Source organism: Pangasianodon hypophthalmus, chromosome 16 (genome assembly GCF_027358585.1).
Source record: "Pangasianodon hypophthalmus isolate fPanHyp1 chromosome 16, fPanHyp1.pri, whole genome shotgun sequence".
Lineage (NCBI taxonomy): Eukaryota > Metazoa > Chordata > Actinopteri > Siluriformes > Pangasiidae > Pangasianodon > Pangasianodon hypophthalmus.
The window spans coordinates 12,148,926-12,173,410 of record NC_069725.1 but is presented as its reverse complement, the minus strand read 5'-3'; the positions used below and the strand labels follow the sequence as shown (position 1 = coordinate 12,173,410).

The following is a 24,485-nucleotide window of genomic DNA, read 5'->3' as shown; positions in this document are numbered from 1 at the left end:
TCCATCTTATCCACAAAGGGCTGGTGTTGCTAAGGGCTTTAGAGCCAAATTAGAGGCACATTTGATAGATGATTGGAGACTAAGACGAACTGATTAATCAAGTGAAATCAGGTGGCTCCTGCTTGGTTGGAATGAAAGCCTTCAGCCACACCAGCCCTTTGTGGATAAGATTGAAGACTCTTGGGTGTGATGGTCAGATGTCGACATACTTTTATTCATACAGTGTATATTCATGTGGCCTTTCTTTGTCCTACGAACTTCATATATGTCCACCTTCTCCTGCTTGCATGAAATAGAAACTTTTTTTTTTGGTTGGTGATCCCAGTCCCGATGCATACTTCTACCCTGGGAAACCCTACTTTGAGAACCACATGGTAGAAGTTATGTAAATTAGTCTAGATTAGGAAAAAATTAGCTTGTTTAAAAAAAAAAAAAAAAACATGACAAAGCTTACACTAGGATTCAGAAACATTTATTATACAACAGGAAATGAACAGATCACATCTCTCTTGCGCACGGTATCCCTGATACAATGAAAAACCAGCAACTTAACAGATACAGCTCCACAGTACAAAACAACTCAGCCATTTAGCTGAATGGCCACATCCATACACACATCATTAGAACTATTTTTTAAAAGCATACGAAAATAAATTATTATATCACACTGTCTCTACGTTGCCACTTCTTACAGTCTGTAAGAATCTGGGGAGGTGATTGCTTGATTTTCTTCAATGCTTTTATACAGACACTGCTGAACTGATGCTTCATCATCTAGATAAAGAGAAATATACACTACATAAATGTAACAGAAAAGTGTCCTTCGGGAATTTGACCAAAATGTGTAGATTTGATGGGTCACACTTTCGTGATCATTTTGTGGTCAATGCTTTCATATTAGGACTCGCCATTTAGTGGGGTTTGGATTTAGACATCATGATAAAATGAAGATGTGACGGAATTTGACTTTGTGATTCCCTTATAAGCATAAAGAATATTACTAAGCTAGACAACAGTTGTGATATGTACACATAATTAAAATCTAAGCAAGTACATTTAACTCAAAATAAACTACACAAAATAGGTCTAACATTACACATACTCCTTACACAGATGAAAGAAATTTAGTAATTCATTTTGGATTATTCTATTTTAATAAGTTATGATTTGTTTTATGCTTACATAAAATATATTCCAGTAAACAATCAGTGTTTTCCTTCCATTGTGTGAGAAAAAAATAAGCATGCAGACACTTCAGCTCTTTTAGAAAACATTAATGAAACAAATGATGCATTAAAATTTCACATCATTATTAATGCAACTGAAATCCATTTCTACTGAACTGGAAATGCCCTTAACAGAAGGGACATGGGGTGATGAGTAGTTCTGAATATACATTTTCAGAGGTATTTATAAATGATATTTGTCCTCAGAGAAACAACACTAAAGGGGTGAGAGATAAGACAAAGAGAGAGAGCAGAGGGAAGAGTATACAGACCACAGAAGCAGAGTCATGACTGAGTAACATAACCGTGTGGCAGTAATGATATTACTGTTTCCACATATCCACATACCGCTGAGGCATCACCCAACCCCAACGTACACCACTCCCCCGCCCCCCCAAAACACACACACACACCCACCCACACACACACACACACACACACACACACCCACACCCCCACACACACACGCATCCTTTGCGATTACACAATTGTATACCTTCTATATATGAACTACAGGAATTGTGAAATTCATCTTACACAATTCAATTAATTCTGTTTGTCCTTGTACTATGAGGGAACTACATGTTAATATGATAACAACTATTGAGACATTATGTATTTGAACATCTGAAAACACAACCACACACTTTCCCCTGTGACCTACGGACCTTTGGAAAACAAAAAGACATGCAGCTTATGTTATGTCTCACTTATGTTTTGGGAGAGTGTGGGTAAGTGATTATTTTTACCAAAAAGAATTTAAAGTTAAAAGAAAAATAGATACTGCTGTTCTTTCCCAGACATTTATTTAGTGAACTGGTTGGTAAATGTCAGTGAAAGACACAGCTCACTTACACCCTTATAAAACTATGGACTTGGACATAAAATTCCAACATGATACACAGTCAAAAATTAGTTTACTGTCCTAATACTTCAACATGATGGCAAGATGGCACTGTATTTCTATTACAGCAGACACACACACACACTTGTTTGTTATACTATCCTTGTGAGGACCATCCACTGACAATTATTAATGCAACTAATTAATGCTATGCTTACACCTAAATCTAACCCTAACTTTAACAACCTTATCCAAAAGAAAGCCTTTGGCTCTTTCTGACTTTTAAATAAAACAGATGGGTTTAAAAAACTATTTTCCTCATGGAGACCAGCCAAATGTCCCCACAAGGTGAAAACTGTCAGATATTCCTATCTTTGAGGGAACATGTGGTCTCTACTAAGATATAAAAATGCGGTATAATAAATGCAGGCTGCATAGACAATGGGCAGTGTACACTATTCTTTGCTAAATTTTGCATTAAACCAGGAAAACAAAAGACATTTAAACTAAAATGTGGTTACGTGGTTAGCCATTTCTATATTCAATACACATGCAAAGGTATTCGGTTGCTGTGTTGACAAAATCAATGTAAAAACCTAAGATACTTAATATTGAAGTTCATAACATTATTAGTAAGAATCAATAATTTAGTCATTTAGATTCCAGAGATTTGTCTTTCAACTGTAGGTTAATAAATTAAATAAATTGTATATTTGGACGTCCAAGTAAAACGAGGACACTACTTATTAAGAACTACGCATTAGTTCAAGATGAATGCATTTGAATGCATCAGACTGAACATGATCTATATCTACAGAAATACAAGACTGATGAGGCTGCGTGTGTGGGACTGTGCGTGGGACGCGCGTACGTGAGAAAGTGTGTCAAACAGGCTGTGTTTTTGGACTGAAAAAGAAAAAAAATGCAAAGGAAAAATAAAACCTTGCTCCTTTACATGTGCAGAGGCAAGCCTGAGCTTTGGGAGCTTTGACATTTCACAGCAGAGACAGACAGACACCTGTCCACTCGTCCAGCCCTCTCAGCAGTCCCTGGGTGGAGGACGCAGGATGGCTCCCTCTGCTGGTCTGGTGTTCTAGAGGAGGGAAAGAGAGGGAGTCGTCTAGTTGAGTCCAGTGTCGGTGCGGTAGCTGGTGTGGTGACCGTCTGCTGTCAGCTGAGTGGTTTCTGTAGCTGAGGAAGGCTGCACGACGATGGGATCACCGTCTGTGTGTGAAGGATGAGACACGGAAAACACATGCAATTACAGGGATTTATTTTAATATTTTATGTTTTACTTTTACTATTAATCTTTGGTAGGCATCCTAAATAATAGAGGGGGCAACTGTGAACTGTCTTCTACTCAGGCTAGTAGCAGTAACTCAAGGTGACTTGCATAATTGTAAAGATGGTTTTGTCACTCACTTATTCTTTTCCACAGAATCAGTGCCCTCAAAAAAAAACAAAAAAAAAAAACAATTGCATCAAAAATTCATGATGCATGTCTTTGAAATTATAATTTCAGCTGTCCTGACTTATGCTAAATTAGTACAAACTTTAAATGATCTGTTTGACCAAAAACCTTCCAAAACAGTTATTAGCACAAAGGAACTGGTTCTGTGCTTTTTCATTTGGTCATCAATCCAGTACCAAATGTGTGTGTGTGTGTGTTTTTTTAACCTACTTAACAGTTACTATTAGGATTCCTAGGGCGATCACTACTGCTTGAGCTGACTGGTAATATGCAGACCTCTCACCCATGAATACTGATTTAAAAAAAGGAGAAATAACCCACATAATAATCTGGCTCATTGATGCTATGGTTGTGCAGTTATGTCTCAGTGTAATTTCTTAAAAACTGAACTAGCACAATGCTTTTTACACCCCAAAAATAAGCATATTGTAACAGAAATAGACCATACGTGGTGCCAACTTCATATGGTTTTTGAGATCCTCATTGCAGAACCAAAGGTCCAGGGGGTGGAGCTAGATCTGATCCAACTCCTCCTATGAGTCTAACCCTAACCCCCTAACCATAACCAACACAACACTGTACAACACGAAACAACACAGTAAACACTCATCCACCCTGAAATACATTGAGTTGTCTCTACCTCCTGGACTTTTGGCTCACCTCCACCCAGGTTTGTTTGTAATTTAACGCCATACTAACTGTTTTTTTTTTTTTCACGGCGGGAAACAGGTTAAAGTCTATCAAAATATGAAGAATTTACAAAAGTTTTTTAAAGTTTATCTTTGATTAAAAAAATCTAAAACTAAATGTGGCCTCACTTTATTAAAAATCTTTTCTTATGAATCAACCAAATAAAAAAAACAAAACAAAAACAAACAAACAAAAAAAGATTAGTTGAAACTATCACAGTCCATTAAAATATACCTCAGAGATATTGGACTTTGGCATAAGGGGCATAAAGGAAGATCTTCACCCGTTAACAAAAGCTAGTGAGTGAGTCTGAAGTGGCCTATTCAGCAACGGGTGTAGATGATCTGGTCCCAGTGATTATCCAAGTAGAAATGACGTTTTCTACCAACAACAGGGTTGATTTGGAGTTTATTTGTACTACACTGGTCCCAGGCAGTTTGCCATTTTTTTTTTTTTTAAGATATTAGAGTTTATACTGGGTTTGAGGTCTGAAGGTGGAATAGGGCATTTCTTGAGCTCTGAAGATGAGGCCTCCTTAGCAGCAGCATCTGCTTGCTCATTCCCTGGAATTCCACAATGCCCTTGTACCCCCTCTACCCAGGTAGGAGAAGCTCGATCAGGTCCGACTCAACTCTACTGACTTTATTCTCTGCAGCTAGGAGTACTTGAAGTTTTTAGTGTGTTGATAATGTTATTTTTGTTTCTTCATACTTGATTCTGAGCTCAGGGTACTGTCTGTGTGGAATTTTTTTACAGTATATTCTATGCATATCCTCCAGTTTCCTCACACCTTCCAAAAACATGCCGGTAGGTGAAATGATGACTCTTAAGTTCCCCCTAATTGTGAACGAATGTGCATGTTATTGACTGGCGTTCAATCCAGGTGTATTCCCGCATCATGCCCATAATTTATTGTAGTCACTATTATATGGGTAATTAAACAGCTAATACTGGCTGATTGGCAAGGGAACAATGCTAATCAAAGTACTTCTTCTAGTTTAAAGTCAACACTTAATTTGTATAATAGAAAAAAAAAAAAAAAAAAGAACTAAAACTAGTAGTCTAATTTCTGTTTGGTTCAGTACTTGTTGAATGTGAACTGAAAAAATGTTCTAAGAGCACTTGTCCTGTGGTCTCACCTCTCTCATCCGCTTTCATCTGAGCCTCCAGGTCCTCCGGGGAGACATAAAACTCAGGATCGTGTTCCATAGGAGGTCGTGGTTTACACTTCCCACAGCAGCAGTTACAGCAGCAGCACAGACAGCAGCAGCAGTAGCAACCCGTCACAATGCCGCAGAAGACGAACAGCGCCTGCAGTGTACAGATCGTATTGAATAAAACATGACTGAGTTTTTTCCAGAATCTGAAAAAAATGTCGGACCTGCTACGATCCCTCAACTTAAAAACATATACAAAACACCTACATATTGTGTGTTTGTGTGTGTGTGTGTGGAGAAGTGTGCACACACTCACTTTGGCCCACCAGCTGGACAGCACAAAGTACGTGTTAACGTTCTCCTCGCCAAACTGCTCAGCCACGTAGAGGCCCAGAGAACCGTACTGGTCATAGATGTTGCGTTTAGTGGGATCAGTGAGGATGGCATTAGCATTGTTTATCTCCTTAAACTTCTCCGCTGCTTCTGGGTTATCAGGGTTTTTGTCTGGGTGAAACTTCAGAGCTAGTTTCCTATGATGTGAGCAAGAGAGGTAGAATGAGAACTTTTCAACTGAACATGTCTGAAAGTGATTTTTTTTTTTTATTTTTTAAATTTTTTTTCTTTTTGTCACTCATTAAGTAAACCGAAACTGCAGTGAAAACATTTTCAATCTTTCTTCTTCTTCCTCAATAAACCCTACTATGTTGAAAGTATGGATTCCTGAAAAAAAGGGGCAGAGCTAAGATAATTCCATAATTGCATGTATTTATGTTATCATATTATACTGTCTATCATAACTAAGTCTAGAAACACTTAAAAATTACAACCTTTCAGATAACTGTGGAAAAGGAGGTTATGGAAAAAAGTCCAAAACAAATAGGAGGATATCCTTAGAGCCAAGCTGAATAAAGGTCCACATTTATATAATTCATTTTTGATTGCTTCACTATTAATATCTTGCTATACACATTTAAATCAAACTTTTGAACTCAACTGGAGTATAAGAAGAATATAAAAAAAGTATATAAGGATACTTTTATATACAAAAGTATATAAAGTATCTTGATACTTAAGAGAGTAAAGTGCTTTGTTACCCTCTAGTGGAAGAAAATGTTACATTCATTGTAATGAGTTTGCACTGAAATCTTTATTGAACTCAAACGTGTGGCAACCTCAGAAAACCCAAATTTTCACATTTTCAACTAGACATATAGCTCTGAACAGTACAGATTTCCCTGAACTGAATATATTTCACTTTTGCATGCCTCTCCAGCAGATATTTCTCTTTTCCATGCATCTCAAGCAGAAGTAAAAGATATACCATATTATATTCTGGTGACCCCTGATAGTGAAACGGGAGAAAATGACACTGAAAGACACCGTGTATACATCTACATTTACAACCTAATATACTTACAGTAAAACATCACTGACAAATTTGAAAGAATTATATGTTTGCAATGGGAAACGAGTTATCCTTTTATTTATTACCATCCTTCGCATCTGATGAATTCTTTTCACTTCTCTTGGCTACATCTGTACAGTGTGTAAGCGCTCTTCTCTGTTTTGATGATGATGATGCGACAGTGCAGGTATTTTGACAGCCGATATCTGATCACAAACTGTATCGATTAGGCTTATGTTAATTTTGCTAGGCCATGTATCTAAAACCTGATCAAATCCAGAGAAAAGCACACTTAGCTAGCGAGGTTTTAGACATATTTAGGCAGACTGACTGCATTTACTGCTGTTATTTTATTTATTTATTTTTTTTAATGGCTCCTTACCCAATGCAATCTTTACAGGCAAATAGACAAGGCAAGGTTAAAAAGTAACCAAAAAAAAAAAAAACAACACTTCCACATTTGGGTAAAATCTATGTACATTTATAATGTATTTCTGTTTTCTTAAAGCAAAGATATCAAATTATATTATTGGCAGAATCTTGGCCATTTTTTGGGGTCATTTGTGGCTGCTTTCGAGAATTTGGCCATAGCGACATCTGGTAGGCTTTCCCAGACCACCACACAAACAGAATCAAATAAGAGAAACATTTCAGGAGATTTCTCTAATGAAAATTCTGTAGAGAAGGACAAACAAGGACAATGTTCTTATTTAAGTTATGGTTTAGAGCTAATATTGCTTTCACTTTTGCACACTTTGACGCTTGTCCGTGCACACACACCCACGCACACACAAAACCCATGCACGCACGCACGCACCTCACTGTCGTCCAACTCATTCTGCAAAGAGAGAGAGAAATTGTTCTACATGGAGGGAGAGAGAGAGAGAGAGAGAGAGAGAGAGAGAGTGAGAAAGAGAAATCTTTGGGTTTCTTACCTGTAGCACTTTTTGATGTCATCTGGTGAGGCATTCTTAGTAACCCCCAGAACCTGGTACAGTGTTTCCCCCGATGTGGAGAGAGCACGCTGTCTTTGCTGGTCCATTACTTACAAACACCCAAACACCATACACACACTCCCTCACACACACCACACACACACCACACACACACACTGCTGCCTCTGTTAATGAGATAGACATGACAGAAAACAGAAGAGAGAGTGGTTATGATGACAGCCTGTAGTTCTTTACAGTTAAATTACACAGTGCTCATAAATGAGCAGGTGGAGGACCTGATTATTTCAATTTTCCTTCATTTTTACAAGAGACTTCTGATTACCTGACCAGTTGCCTGATCTACTCAAGTAGTTTTCTTTTTGATACACTGGCTTCCTGACAGCTCAAGTTGCAGAATGAGTCACACGACAGTGATATGACACTGCATTTCTCCCAGCTGACTATTGCAGAGTTCTTTTCTTCAAAATTAAGTGCGTTTATATAAGGCAGGTCAGTCTCGAGTCTCAGTAACTGATGCTGTAGCTGACACTATGCGCTATGTACTATATAATGCACTATTTTCAAAGTCTGCCATTTTGTAGTGTTGTCCAAAAACATAGTGGAGGATGTCCAGTGAATTATTGTAATCCCATAATGCACTATGGTAGTGTACAAACACAGTGCAGCAATTCTGAAAGTGGGGTCTGTGCAACCACAGGGTTCCATGACTTTTTAATTTAGTTACAGGTGTATAAATCACAAGTTATTATAATTATAGAGTTTGATTAATTATTAGCATGTTTGACTGGTCACTTGAATTGCATGGGCTACCTCAATGACTCAAAAACAAGTAGACTACAAACAACGCCAACCTGGACCGAATCTGTTCTGTTGGTAAAATGTTCAGGAATAAAAGGCTTTATGGCTCTAATAAATTTATAAAATATTATTGAACACATTTAAATAATTTTCATGAAGTAAACCTGTGCAGAAGGGGAATTTGTTTTACAGCTAAAAGGGCTGCAAAATGTTCAACAATCTCTGCATTAGCGGCTACAAAATATCCATATCGCACTGTGCTGTTTGGTTTGATTCAATCTTCAGTAACCATTTTATCCCGGACAGGGCCATTTGATGTTGCTTCAGTTAATTAAATCAAGTTTCATTTCTTCTCCGGTCAAAACAGCACAACAGTCTGTGGCCATGTTTATGATTAGATATATCTAGATATATCACTCATATCTGTTGCTTATGCCTCTACATCACCATTTATTCAACAAATCTGTACCTTTTACTCTTCTTCACATCTCATCTTTATGAATATACCAACAGGCTGAACTTAGTCAAGCATAAAAAACTTTTTGCAGTGTTTAAGGGTTTTTCTATTCCGAGCTGGATGGAGTGAATGTGCGTGTGAGTGTGAGTGTGTGTGCGCGATTGAGCCCTGCGATGGGTTGGCACCCCGTCCAGGGTGTCCCCTGTCTTGTGCCCCGAGTCTCCTGGGATAGGCTCCAGGCTCCCTGCGTCCCTGTGTAGGATAAGCGGTACAGAGAATGGATGGATGGAAAAGAGCTGGACGGAAAATGCTATACTAAATCTGTCCTCTATAGCAGTGCTTTGTGTAGTGCCCACTTTCTTTTTCCAATGTAGGCAATAACATGAAGGGGACCATTTCATATGAAAGCATTTTCACAGTAAGACAAAATGGTAGGCTCTTAAGTTCCAGCAATTCATGTTAAGACTTTTCCACACAAAATAGCTGTTGCAAGAGATGTTGATTTTCTCCACTGGCCAAGGTGCCAGGATTTCTCTCCAAACCTGCATCAGTGTAAGGGACCTTCTCAACATGTGAGAAATTATTCTGAACCATTTAAACTTATCTAGTCCTTGTCCTCTTCTAGAGATAGTATTCAATCCTTTGATCCACAGGTTTGGCTTGACAGCTTCAAAATAAACTTTTTTTGCAAATGTACTTATAATGACTTCATATCTCTGTATACCATAAAATAAGATCATATGATTTCCACTATTCAGGGAACATGAATAGTTCTTGGTATATATGTGCACACATCACAGAGTGCACGGTGTCCAGCACACGCACATGACTAAAGTCGCATGAGTTAGCACGTTGCATTGGACTAAAAGAAAATATTTTGAGATAATTTGCAATAGAAACCCTTTTTGTCAAAAAAAATTAGGAAGCTCAGGGAACTACAATAAACCAGTGATTTTTTTTTTTTTTTAAATCTATGTTTAAAAACCTAATACTGCTTGGTTAGCATCAAAGTGTTTATCTACTTGTCTACAGTGAAACTATAGTAATAAGGTCCTGATAAAAGTAATAGAAAAGTAAAAAAAATAAAACTAATTTTGAGGGATTTTATATGGACCCAGTAATAGCAAGAAGTGTAGTTATCTGGAATAAAGAACAGTATCAGACAATCTCAGCATCAGACAAATAATTTATATATCAAAAGTCTAGAATGGCTTTGCTTTTTGTTCCCTTCAGTTCCCTTATCCAGGTGCATGGATGATGCAAGTCTGAAATTTACAATGGGGAAAGAATAAAAAAAAAACAAGAATGAAATTAAGTACATTCCTCGTATCTATTGCACGAGATGCCCAATAAGAAGCAAGAAAGCTGGCTTCACCTTCTGCCAGTATGTGAAAAACGCATTCTCTCAGGCCAGTTATTTCCTGCCACTACACTGAACAGATGGCCATATTTATCAAGCCTTCCAGAGGAAGAGACAGCTTTAGTGGAACATCTGAATAAACCTTGAGTTATTTCCATCACATTTCAAACACTGCATGCCACTTTACACTGGGATTTAAACTCACAGAGTACCCAGCATGTGTTGCTTGGTACAGAACAACAACAGCTACTGTAGCACAAAGTGCTGAAAAAGTTAATGCTGGTTATGATAGAAAGGTGTCAGAACACACAGTGCATCGCAGCCTGCTGTGTATGGGGCTGCGTAGCCGCAGACCGGTCAGAGTGCCCATGCTGACCCCTGCCCACCGCGGAAAGCGCCTACAATGGGCACGGGAGCATCAGAACTGGATCATGGAGCAATGGAAGAAGGTGGCCTGGTCTGATGAATCATGTTTTCTTTTACATCATGTGGATGGCTGGGTGTGTGTGTGTGTCGCTCACCTGGGCAAGAGATGGCACCAGGATGCACTATGGGAAGAAGGCAAGCCGGAAGAGGCAGTGTGATGCTCTGGGCAATGTTCTACTGGGAAGAGTCCTGGAATTCATGTGGATTTTATTTTGACACGTACCACCTACATAAACACTGTTGCAGACCAAGTACACCCCTTCATGGCAACGGTATTCCCTAATGGCTGTGGCCTGCCACAGGGCAAAAAATTGTTCAGGTATGGTTTGAGGAATATGACAGAGTTCAAGGTGTCGACTTGGCCTCCAAATTCCCCAGATCTCAAGCCGATCGAGCATCTGTGGGATGTGCGGGACAAAGAAGGCCGTTCCATGGAAGCCCCACCTCTCAACTTACAGGAGTTAAAGGATCTGCTGCTAACGTTTTGGTGCCAGATACCATGTGTACCTTGGTGCCTTGATGGTTTCAAAGCTGCTCTGGTGGCACACGGGGGACCTACACAATATTAGGCATGTGGTTTTAATGTTATGGCTGACCAGTGTATACAGCGTGTATATATTCACAGACAGTGTAAATTACATTGGACAGTTTTACTAAAGCTTGACAAGCTTGTAGGAGAAGGAGGTATTAAGAGAACATTTTCTGAAGGAAGCCATGTGGAAGCCATTCTTCCCCATCCATGTTCCTCTGTTGCACTGTGACCTGGCTCTCTGAGGCTAATCACTCACACAGAGCATTAGCGGATTAGTTCTAGTGTACCAAGTTATTTCTGTCACCTCTCAAACCCTGAGTGCCTCTTAGTACTAGAAATGAAATCAGTAAACATTAGAGAGAGAAAATGGCGAGTTGGTGAACAGCTGGTAGCACGTCTTGATTCTAAAAATCTACTGCAATTTACTCGGTCTGGGTTTAGTACAAATCACTCGAATTAAATGGCATGTTGCTAAGTTATTAAGGCTAAAGTGGATAAAGGATTTGAGGTATGAATTTTTATCGACTAATCTAATTCCTTTGACACAATCACAACTTCTCTTCTACATCAGATAAATACAAACGATCCATAAATACACACAATTAGAAAAAAAAAAAAATCATACTGGGTTTCTTTCAATGTGTATGTACAATTTGCTTGGGCCTACATAATTCATGCTCTGTTTCCGGGATTGGTTCTGGATGCACCGGAACCCTGACTAGAATAAAGCAGTTACTGAAGATGAATGATGCACAATCATTGGGAGTACTGCAAGGTCCCACTTTAGGGCCATTTTTGCCAGTCTGCACATTAATGTTTTCCCATGTGTATATGATTCAGAGGTATGCAGATACATTCTATATAATCATGAGGAAGATAATATACACTTTGCTTCTGAATTCTCAAATACACTGTGTGGCCAAAAGTATGTGGACACCTGACCATCAGACCCATATGTACCATTCCAAAAACATGGGCACTGACATGGAGTTAATTCCCCCAACTCCCTTTGCTGTTATAATAACCTCCACTCTTCCGGGAAGACTTTTCCGCTAGGTTTTGGAACGTGGCTGTGAGGATTTGCCCATTCAGCCACAAGAGCATTAGTGAGGTCAGGCAATGATGTCAAGTAAGGAGGCCTGGTGCACAGTCAGTGTTCCAATTCATCCCGAAGGTGTTCAGTGGGGTTGACGCAACTTGAGTTCTTCCACATCAAACCATGTCTTTACGGATCCTGCTTTGTGCACAGGGGCACTGTTATGATGAAACAGGTTTGGACCCTTTATATCCAGCTAAAAAGAAAATTTAATGTTACAGCAAATGAAAACATTCTAGATAATTCTGTGCTTCAAACTTTGGGGCAACATTTTGGGAAAGGCCCACATATAGGTGTGATGGTCAGGTGTCCACATACTTTTGGCCTGGAATATAGATAAAATGCAAATGAAGGTAGGTAAACAAAAAACATAAGTGGAGTCAAAAAAAAAAAAGTAGGTATTACTCTGGATCCTACCCTTCGTCTTCTGGATCCTAGTAGTCTTAAGAAGCACAATAAAGATGTGCCATACAATAAAATATAACCCAGCTAAAATATAAATATAACCCAGCTTTATTATATATTATATATTTTAGAAACCTCTCTTTAGCTCAGCTAAGACATTTCACTATGCTATGCTTCTTCTCATTTTCTTTACTGTATTCCACTTTGGTGTTAGGAAAGCAACACAACTCTAAAGCCATTCAGGTTCACTTAATAAACAATCCCTAAAAAACTCTGATAGAATTTCATCACCACTGCCGTATACTTTCTAGACATAATACATTGAACTTTGATAATTAAATTACATATTCAGGTTTTGTGTTTCATGGTCTATATAATCCACAACAATGCTGCCTCTCCACATTTTAGGGTTGTTGTTCAGATACACTCTGAAGTATGAGGTCAGGCTTGAGGAAGGTGAGCAGAGTTCCTCTGTGACATGACATGACATCCTCTGTGACATGCGTTTTCTTTTAAAGCTAGTAAGTGGTGAAATCAGCTTTCCGCTGACTGGGGACCTGTACACGTTTTTATTTTTTATCCTGTGATGTTAAAGAATGCATTTAGAATAATCAGTCATGTTTGCATTGCTTTAATGAACATAATCACGTGTATTCTATTCTCATTATTTTACATAGAGCTCATAATTGCTCATGGCTAAGATCGTGATTATCACGATATTGTATAGCCAATTATTTTATTTATTTTGATGTTTACATGTTTTTTTTTTGTCAGTGAACATACACATTGGTTATAAATTAAATTCTACTATGAATAAAGCATAGCTTAAAAACAAACAGAGGACTGGAAAGCCAATCAATCATAACAGCATTAACCTCATGTAGTATTCTGTTGTTGTCATATATCCAGTAAAATGCTTAAATCAATTTCAACCTGAGTGCCTGGTCTTTCAAATATAAAATGACAGTGAGGTTTCTTTTTGGCTTTCACAACAGATTTGCTGTTAACAAATGTTTTAAGGTGGATCAGTTTGGATTTTTATGGAACCAAGCACAACAGCACTACAAATACACAGTATGGTATGAAGTAGCAAGGCAGAGATTTCTTTCTAGCCCGGACTGTACGTTCATGCAGCATATCAGTGACAGTCATGTCACGTGAGTTCACCTCCCCCTTCAGATTTGGTCTAAATTTGCGCTGATATTTTTCACCCCACTTTGCTGACACGCCAATAACACACCTAATACTCGTACTCAAGATCCTTTCAACACATGTAGCACTGCATGACTCTACAGTATACAGCTGTGGATGAGTAATGACTCGGATTCTCACTATCCAGTGTCACCCAGAAGAGGACGGGTTTCTTTCTGAGTCTGCCTCCTCTCAAGGTTTCTTCCTCATGTCATCTCAGGGAGTTTTCCCTTGCCAGCATTGCCTCTGGCTTGCTCATTCAGAACAAATGTAAATCTACATCCGGATTTCTCTAAAGCTGCTTTGTGACAATGAGGCGCATATGAAATAATTGTGGGTGTGACGTTTTGAGAGTGCGAACGAGGTGGCGTATATACTCTATCATCACCTTTTTCCCCAAAAAATTGGAGAAACTAAAAGTAGACAGTATAGTGTTTTTAATAAAATTTTTTAACGATAACTTTTCCATTTAGCATTTTTTATTTGGAGGAAACACGGCATGAAGAGCATTATAGACTTAAAAAAAAAAAAACAGATATCATGAATAAAGCTGTCTATTTAAATGTGTGTGTGTGTGTGTGTGTAATAGTAATCATTCTTATTATGCCTTCGATTATACCTCATGATATAATGAATTGCTCAGCCCTAACACTTTGACTGTCGAGCTATTAATAGATATTAGATTAAATATCTTATACAACAACCAGCTGTCATTGAACCCCAGTACATATTCTGCATTCGACTTAACTTGGAAGCTGGAACACGGAATTACTGTGGAGTAAAAAAAAAAAAAAAAAATGTACGCATCCAAGTTCATGTTTTGTTAGCAACAATATTGCTAGCTAACTGTGATGTGTGATGTGTAAGTACCTTCTCAAAACAGTGAACTGCAAAAAATTATAGATTTTACAAGCGAATAAGTCTGTATGTTGATTTATTTAAAGCTAATACTTGTATATACAGTACAACTCATGTGAGCAGCCATGTTGATTTGACGTCACTTGCTGAACTCGGGCTTGAGGAGACCGTTCCCGAGTTACTGACTAAGAATTCCTAGTTGTGGGGGAAATTACAAGTTACGACCATAAGATAAATGCAGCAACAATTCCACCACCCTCTTCCTGTTACACTCTTTCATTCATTTGCGTTCCCTCCTCCACCTGTTCCTCTTCCCTCCACCCACATCTTCTTTCTGTATGACCATATGGACAGACTAAACCCAGTCTGTGAACCCATGTTCACTTTATTTTTGTTTTAACGTAGTTCAGGATGAATACATTCTTAGAGCAAAGTTAAACAGTACATGAATATTAAAGATATTTTTTTCAGTACACCTGTCTGTCACCTCTCTTATCTCTACCGGATTATTCCCTGTCCTCCTCTGCATTGTCCTTTCCTTGTTTATGCTATCCTGTGCCACTCTTTATGTGGGCTGAAAGATGAGAGCCGTGTACCTGTTTGAGCTTCTGCCCTGCTTTGAATCATCTGTTTACTTTCATGCCAGAACAGCATGAGAGCAAACACTGTTCTATGAGAGTCTGTCATCTCCAAACACACACGCACACGCACAGGAAACCTCAATACAGGGCTTTTTCGTTCATACCCTTTTCCTGGCTTAGACTTTTGAATAAAAGGACACAGGGCCGTTGCATGTCCCATCTTCGCAATGTCTTTTCAGCTGCCCTAGACATCAGGCACTCTTGACATCCTGTCTTTTACCCTACTTTTTTTTTTTAAACAAATTTAACATTTTTGAGATAAGGACAACTGAATGGAAACATCAGGAATTCAAAGAGTATTCGTAAAGAGATAAACAAGATTTTTGTGTAAGGGAGTGGAAGTAGGCAATACAAGAACATACGGTTTCACCACAACGACACCAACCGTTGCCATGGCTATTAACACAGTGGTAAGTATGTGGATGTGTAAAAAGGGGGGTGGGGAGGTTCTCGTAACAGCCACAGCTCCAAACAGATGGCTGTGAATAGTATATGAAATCAGAAAATGCCCAATTAGCACAATCTAAGACATATTTAAATGTCAATAGCAATATTTACAAACATTCCTAAAAGATTTTTATGTTATTTATTTGTTGTGCAATAAATTCATGCAGATACTCTGGGGGGTAAATATTTTTAATCACCATAAGGAAGTGAGTTCATCAGACTAGGGGCAAAATGCTTTTCTGTGAATTTTAAACTCAATGATTGAAACCCATGATCTAATAAAATAATGTCTTATAAACATCAGTACTTTGCTAATAAGTTGCCTTTGACCTCAACCTTCACTTTAATCATTAATCATCGTCTAACAGTTCATATTAGAGTTTTTATTCTATACAACATCAACAGGCATCCCAATGGTGAAAATGAAAAAAAAGAAACCTGCATGTTTGATGCTAAATGATCATGTTAATTAGGGCTACAACAACATTTTGACAAATTTGATAATTAAAATAATTCAGATTATCAATATTTCTATTATTACACCTCTAATAGACTTACCTCATTTCTAGATGTGTGTTCTGTCTTGCTAATATGGTGTGGTGCCAGTGAAATCATTTTCCTCACGCACTCAAATTTTTATAATTCACTGTAGCTACACTGTAGCTATAACTGAAAACACGTAACAAAATCTGTCGGTTTAACCACATGAAAGGATCCAAAATTTGGGGAAATGGTACCGTTCAGTGTAGTCTATGCAAACCTGAATTAGCCTGGCACAACAGCACAACATACGTGAGCTTCTGAACAGCGCTGTAAGGTCAGCTAACGTTAATGTAGTCATTAGTAAAAGAAAGTTTCATCGTAAGAGGCAAAATGCTGCTATTTCCTAGCAATATTTAAGACATGCAGGCTAATTTAAACAACTCATTTTCATAATTAGCTTCTTATAATTACTGTTATGTTTATAGCTTCTGAGGTGAGTTTTTACTGCTTTGTACCTTTAAAACAAATATTTGTGCTATTTTATTTCTCAGCCTGCAAAATCTGTATTGCAAACAAACTAGCCTGTCACAACTTGGTAATTATGGCATGTTGAGTAATGCCACAGGCCATAAAACATCAATTTTAGCTTAGAAACATACCACGACAACAGCACACACTACTAATAATACAAATTCAGTTTCTGATTAAATGGGGTGCAAACTTCACAGTGATTTATAAAAATCCTTACACTGTCATTTTAGTATTTATATATTATCGCAAGGGATAGCTTAATATCATCTTAATCTCTGTGCGGTACGAATTTTTTAAATCTTATTATTCTTGTTGTTGGTAAAATTTTAAAAACAAATTGTCAGCAAGCATTATCATCAGTATTTCCGTGAATAGGATTAACACTGGTCTGTGCCAGTAACCAGAATGCTGAATATTCAAAAACCTGAGCAAGGCACTTACCCCTCACCTGGTCAGGGGTGACGTACAACAACTGACCATGCACTCTGACCCAAGATTCCTTCCAAAGACGGAAAAGAATTTAAAATAAAAATATATTTAATTATAGTGACCAATACAATATTATTTTTAATTATAAATGTCTGGAGAAACGCTCACTTTGCTTAGGTGCACAGAAAAAATCCCATTTGCTGCAAACCGGGTTTCAAACAAGCTAAGATTACCTGTCGGGGTGTAACAATGCATCATGATGCAAAAAAGTGACGACGTGTACCGTGGAAATGTGCGATATCAGCATTCTTTCATGGAGAGCCCGCACCATTACTGGGAATCATCTGCACTTGTGGTGACCAATAGCTCTGGATTGACATGCATTATAGATTATATGATTACACAACCACACAACCACAAGAGTACTTCTGTAGTTTTTAAATGACACCAACCACACACTGCTGCAGTCTACAGTGCTCGAGAAAGAGGTCACAGAACTCTGGCATTTTAGCCGATTTTGGAGCTCTATTTCTGGTTAAAACGGTGCCTCAGGTGCTGCTACAGAGCTCATTTTCTTTCAGTCAATCATTCCCCCAAGGTTTATTCAATCAAATTTCTGAGGATTTATTTAGTTTTATGCACATTGACAAATGCACATTGTTTTGCATTCTTTATGATTCAGAAATAAAAAAGGAGTCTTTTCAGTCATAATTTTTCTTTATTCTAATTTTGTTCAAAATATTCTGACAATTGAATCGATTGAATCATATCTTAAGCCAGTACCTTGAATCGTGTATCGCTACTTTTTTAATTATCGTTAATTTTTTGCCAAGATTTCAGAGTTGAATAACATCTTTGGGCTTATAACATGAGCACAGCCTGCATTGGTGTGTTGTCCTCCCTCATACAGTATCTACGATTATGCTTGGTCAGCATGGCGCTGCTAAACAAAGCTGTGGTTTGTGGGTTTTTTGTTCCCAATTAGCTCATTCTGAACTCAGGATATTTCGTGCCATAGCCATATTTCCTGACCACCGAGCTTCCACCCACATAATGCTTAGCCTACTGTACTATGACAGAGGTGGACAAATCATAAACACATTAGCTAGTTCACTAGGCAAGTGTAAACTCCAGTGTCCTTGCCAGTCCCATGTTTTATTTGCTGTAAACCAAACTGACTAGGCCTAAAGGTAGCGGCTAACATAATGTAATAAAATATGGTGAGTTAGCTCAGTGCATTAATACAGACTAAGAGAAACAAATGACTAATATAGAACATTGTGTTTGTGCCTTTGACAAAAAATGTCACCAACGTTTCAGCTATGAGATGTGATGTTCTGTCCTCATATTGCACATGAAAGATATTACTTGAGACTTCTTTATCTTCTCTCGACATGTTTAAGGAGAGTTAAATTTCTACTTTTTTGCTCAGCTTCATCAACATTCCCACATAGCTGACTATTCCTGATTCTGGAAAGATTATTGGTTATTCATACACGCAAACAAGTAAAAAGTTCACATTGTGAAGTTCACAATCATTGGGTGAAAAAGCTAGCAACCAACCTCGAGAGGGAAAAAGGGAGGATGGGAGATGTTTTTAGCTCAGCCAATAAAATCCATCTCATGTACATGTCAATGATTCAATGCCTAAAGTTTGTGCAGAGGCAAAGGAGGTACTGTATCCAGGTTTGATGGCTCCTGAATAAAGCTTAAAGCAAACAAGGTTAAGCCATGGTGTGACTTCACATTAATATTTATTTCTTTGCTAGACACTTACATGACTTACAAGAGTCTCTTGTCCTTTGCAAGAGACTCTGTGTGTCCAGATGCATTATGCTAATGAATGACTAAAGGTTAGGACCTTCAGGTAATGTTCATATCAAACAGCAAGGTGCAGAAAAAAATGTGAAATGCAGAAAAAAAGTGATCTCAATGACTTTAACCATGGCATGGTTGTTGGTGCCAGATGGGCTGAGTTTACAGAGAATGATGTGGAAAAACAAAAAAACATCCAGTGAGCGGCGGTCCTGCAGGCAGACATGCCTTGTTCATGACAGAGGTCAAAGATGAATGGCCAGACTGGTCTGAGCTGACAGGAAGGCTATGGTAACTCAAATAACCACTATTTACAACCTCGGTAAGCAGAAAAGCATCTCAGAACAGACAACACGTCGAACTTAGAGACAGATGGTCTACAACAGCACATCAGAATGCAGTCCTGTCAGCCAAGAACCTGAATCTGAGGCTGCAGTGGGCACAGATTCCCGAAAACTGAAGGGCTGACTGTCTGCTTCGTGTTGGGTCGCATTACAGATGACTGCTGGACTGGTTATTAGTTGAGTACAGAGCTTCTGCTATGATGACAATAAAGTATAAAACATTTTTTTTTTTTTTTAAATTTTTGGATTTTAATCCTACAAAATATTTCCCAAATTCCATTACAAACAAACATATAGTGGTATTACAACCACAATATGCTGTTCCATTTAATTCTTTCTAAGGACACGGGTAAAATTCAGATGGCATGGGAATGAACACATTTATTTGGCTCAGAAAACACACATGGCTCATCAACACCAGTTCTTCTCCAGCTGCATCCTCGCTCCCTGCCAGGGAGCTTCTGTCTTCCTGCTCTGGCACATTCTCCACGCATTCTCACCCCTTTCCTCCATCTTTGTCTTTATTCACCAACTCAGTTCAAGTCTATTCCTCGAACCCTTTACAAATCATTTTCTCTGTACATGGTTCGGTCAACACTGATTAGACAACAGAAAGAACAGGGGCTCTCAAACTGTTAGCAGCCATGAAGCCCTTCCAATGTTAAATAAATCCACTTACGATCATCGCACAGCTTTATATTAGGGAATAATCCAATTATTCACAAAAGCCAAACCACATTTCCATCGTGTTAAAATGTAGATCACGACCTACACAAACAAAGACTAACAACGTTACTATGGAAAGATAATGTTCTCCACCACTGCAATGTCATTCATTTATTTATTTATATGCACCGTCCTCTCCAAAAGTATTGAAACAGCAACATCACTTCTTTTCCTACACTGAAGACATTTGGGTTTGAGATCAAAAGATGAATATGGGACAACAGATCAGAATTTCAGCTTTCATTTCCTGATATTTACATCTTGATGTGTTAAACAACTTAGAACATGGCACCTTTTGTTTGAACCCACACATTTTTCAAGTGATCAAAAATATTGGAACATGTGACACAAAAACCCCAAAACAACAGTCAGTGACATCACCAACAACCTCCACAGGGCAGGGGTGAAGGTACCACAATCCACCGTTTGAAGACGACTTCGAGAGCAGAAATAGAGAGGCCATACCACAAGCTGCAAGCCATGAATTCAGTCTACAGAAACATTCTGTCTGCCAATTTACAAAGAAATGCATCCAATCTAATTGGGAGGAACTTCATCATACAGCAAGACAAAAAAAAAAAACCACACACCCCAAACACACTGCCAACACAACAAAGGACTTCATCAGGGGAAAAAGTGGAAGGTTTTAGACTGGCCAAGTCAATCACCAGATGTTAAGCCAACTGAGCATGCATTTCACCGCCTGAAGAGGAAACTGAAGAGAGAAACCCCCTAAACCAAACAACAACTGAAAGAAGCTGTGGTACAAGCCTGGAAAAGCATCACAAAAGAAGAATGCAACAGTTTGGTGATATCAGTGGCTCACCGGCTTGATTCAGTCATTGCAAGCAAGGGATATGCACCCAAATATTAAGTGTCATTTACTTTAAGACTATGCTATACTGTTCCTATTCTTATATTTTGCTCACCTAAAAATTTGGTGGTCTACCACTAAATGTACCATGTTCTATGTTCTTTCAGGAAATGAAAGCCGAAATTCTGATCTATTGTCTGATATTATATCATGAAAAAAGAGGACTGTACTTAACATTATGTACTCTGGCTGTATGTCACAGACCCTGCTGTAATAACCAATGGAGTTTAAAATGAAGGATTTTAAAATGAGGAACTTCAATCTTTAAGCCATCCAAGTGGTATGAAATGTACCAGATTAAGGCATGTGCCAATATTATGTGCACTAAAGTATGAGGATGAGTATGTGAATGTGTGTGTGCATGGTGCCCTGCAATGGAGCGATATGGAGTGATGGATTGGGACTGTATTCCTGCCTCACTCCCAGTGTTCTTGGGATTGACTTCAATCCACCATGACCCTGACCAGGATAAAGCAGTTACTGAGAATGAATGAATGAATGAATGAATGAGCACCAAAGTATATGACAAAACTATAAAGAGTCTGCTTCTTATTCTCTGGCTATATATCATTACAGGGCACTACCATTACAGGGCACTACCTAGGTTTTGCTCATTTAAAAAAGTGTATATTGTATTTCCTACAAACATGCACAGACATCCATAGTTTATGAAGAGATACACACTCATTTAATTGATCTTTTCTCCTCCAAAATGTACGTTTATTTCTGATTCTCAAAACGGTGAAGAAGAATAGAAAACTTTCCGAATGAGTGGAACAACACTCACCTTATGCTTAACACTAAACATACCTCACGCTGAACACTCTGCAGATCAGGTTTTGCCATTTAGGACTGACAAATATATATTTAATAAAATCCCTTTAAGGCTTCTCCAGGCTTTTTCTACATGCTGTCTATGAGAGATGACAGTGAATATCCTACAAACAAAAGAAATCTACAGTGTACACAAACCACCCTTAACACATACACATTATCACACAAGGCTGGGAGGATTATAGTGCGACTTCTGAGGGACACACTGTACATTTGTTCTCCTTAGTCTTGGGAAAAACAAAATGACGACATTTTAAATGGATTTGGTTTAAAGTTTTGCAGGTGACAAGACACTTGTATGGAAGGGGATTAGAAGTGAAACAGAAAATGCAAATAGTAGAAAATGCAAGTAATAGACTAGAAGGAAGGAGATCATGTGAATAAACACAAGTACACTACAGCTGACACACAAACCCCAAACACATTATAAATGTTATAATGTTATAAAATTATCATCTAAATTCTAATTTTCTAGTATTTACATGAATATTTATGAATCACCTGATATTATTTAATTTGTCCAGTATTCGAGTTTTACATGAGTTTGACCGGATGGTATATTTTGGACACAGGATTTAACCCGACCAGCTGGAATTAGAGACGTTAATCTGTCCATTCCGAGTCCCAAATGCCTCCCTACTCCCTACACCAGCGCACTTTACAGGGTGTGAAACAGTAGCTTCTCCTCCATATACAGTGTACTATATTTAAAAACATAAAGAATTATTGATTCACCCTCACTCACTCACTCACTCCCTGACTCACTCCCTCACTCAGCAGCCCATATTCGTCGATTAGCAGCAGTTTAGTTTACAAGGCTAGCTGTCAGCACTGCTCCATAATCCAGTCCTAGCATAAATGCTACTGCTAGCTAGTGAAGGTCCGGGATTTGGGACGCTGTACATAACTACCTCCAGCGGATTTTCTTACCTTTGGAAGAAAGAGGTTTGCGTAAACTGAGAAAGAGGTCGTCAGTGTCCTGCTGGAAATACTTTGTGGGACTTGTTTTCTGTGTGCAGGAGGCGCTATTCAGACATCCATGCACCGGAGATCATAAACGCTTCCCCTCGCCTGGAGGAAGGACTCGTGCGCTGACGTCAGGGGCGGAAACACACCGAGGGAATCTGTGTTCGTAATGACGAAAGGCTTTGAACGCACCACGTGATCTGTCCCACTATAGCCTTCCACCAGTGACTTTCCAAATAAAAGACGAGACGATTAGGACAAAAGTCCTTAAGTCCTTCATCAGCTGTGCAAGCAAAGACCACACACACACACACACACATTATGTATATATTCTAATAAATAGCATCATGATTGCACTACTGCAATTCTATATAATATATATTTTCATTATTATTATTTTAATAATAATAATAATAACAAAAACAACAATTTCTATCTCTCTCTCTGTATATATATATATATATATATATATATATATAGAGAGAGAGAGAGAGAGAGAGAGAGAGAGAGAGAGAGAGCTCCTAGGGCTCCTTTCACTTTTGACACCCTTGGCAGTCAGTACACAAAGCAGTGATCTCAGAATTATTTTTTAGCCTGACTCATTAATCAGCCAGTCATGGGGCACAGGCCATTTTGAAGAGGTCACTTATAAAAATCAGCCAGAGAAACAGCTTTGCAATGGTATGACATTTGAAGACTGGAAAAATATTGCCTTTTTTAAATTTATTTATTTCAGTCTTTGAATGTCCAGTTTCTGTGCCCACTGTAGCCTCAGTTTCCTGTTGCTGACTGACAGGAGTGGAGCCTGATGTGCTCTTCTGCTGTTGAAACCCATCCACCTCAAGATTCCATGTGTTGCGTGTGTTTAGATGCTTTTCTGCTCAGCACAGTTGTAAAGAGTGTTTAATTGAGACACTGTAGCCTTCCTGTCAGCTCAGACCAGTCTGACCATTTTCCTCTGGCCCCTTTCTTCAGCAAGGCGTTTCCGGGTGCAGAACTGATGCTCACTGGAAGTTTTGTTTTGTTTTTTGCACCATCCTGTGTAAACTCTAGAGACTGTTGTGTTTGAAATTCCCAGGAGATCATGAGTTTCTGAAATACACAAACCAGTCTGTCTGGCACCAACAATCATGCCACAGTCAGAATCACTGACATCACAGCTTTTCCTGTTCTGAAGTGAAGTGAAGTGACTTGTGGCCAAGTATGTGCTCTGCATTTAACCCAACACACACACACACACCCACACACCCACACACCCACACACCCGGAGCAGTGGGCAGCCTTTTTTGCTGCGGAGCAGTTGGTGGTTCAGTGCCTTGCTCAAGGGTCTCACCTCAGTCGTGGTATTGAGGGTGGAAGAGAGCGCTGGTCATTCACTCCCCCCACCGACCCGAGACTCGAACCCACAACCTTCAGGTTCACCTTCGGGTTGCAAGTCTGACTCTCCATCCATTAGGCCACGACTGCCCCCAATGATGTTTGATGTTTGATGTTTGATGTTCTGATGTTTGATGTCAACATTA

The 24,485-nt window shown here is 38.7% G+C and overlaps 1 protein-coding gene across 1 annotated transcript; it reads right to left on the bottom strand.

Moving 5' to 3' along the window:
* Positions 1-456: 456 nt before the first annotated feature.
* Positions 457-23,124, bottom strand: dnajc5ab (DnaJ (Hsp40) homolog, subfamily C, member 5ab). The gene is made up of 5 exons (XM_026921197.3): positions 22,927-23,124; positions 7,729-7,913; positions 5,705-5,918; positions 5,371-5,542; positions 457-3,294 (listed from the first exon to the last, which is right to left on the bottom strand). The coding sequence occupies exons 2-5, from the start codon at positions 7,833-7,835 to the stop codon at positions 3,191-3,193; spliced, it is 597 nt and encodes a 198-aa protein (XP_026776998.1). The 5' UTR covers positions 7,836-7,913; positions 22,927-23,124; the 3' UTR covers positions 457-3,190.
* Between the last annotated feature and the right edge of the window lie 1,361 nt (positions 23,125-24,485).

Coding starts and splice junctions, on each gene's coding strand:
- dnajc5ab (XM_026921197.3), bottom strand. CDS start 7,835: ATGGACCAGCAAAGACAGCGTGCTCTCTCCACATCGGGGGAAACACTG. Junction 5,919..7,728: donor GACATCAAAAAGTGCTACAG/GTAAGAAACCCA, acceptor CTCACATCATAG/GAAACTAGCTCTGAAGTTTC. Junction 3,295..5,370: donor GATGAAAGCGGATGAGAGAG/GTGAGACCACAG, acceptor CTTCACACACAG/ACGGTGATCCCATCGTCGTG.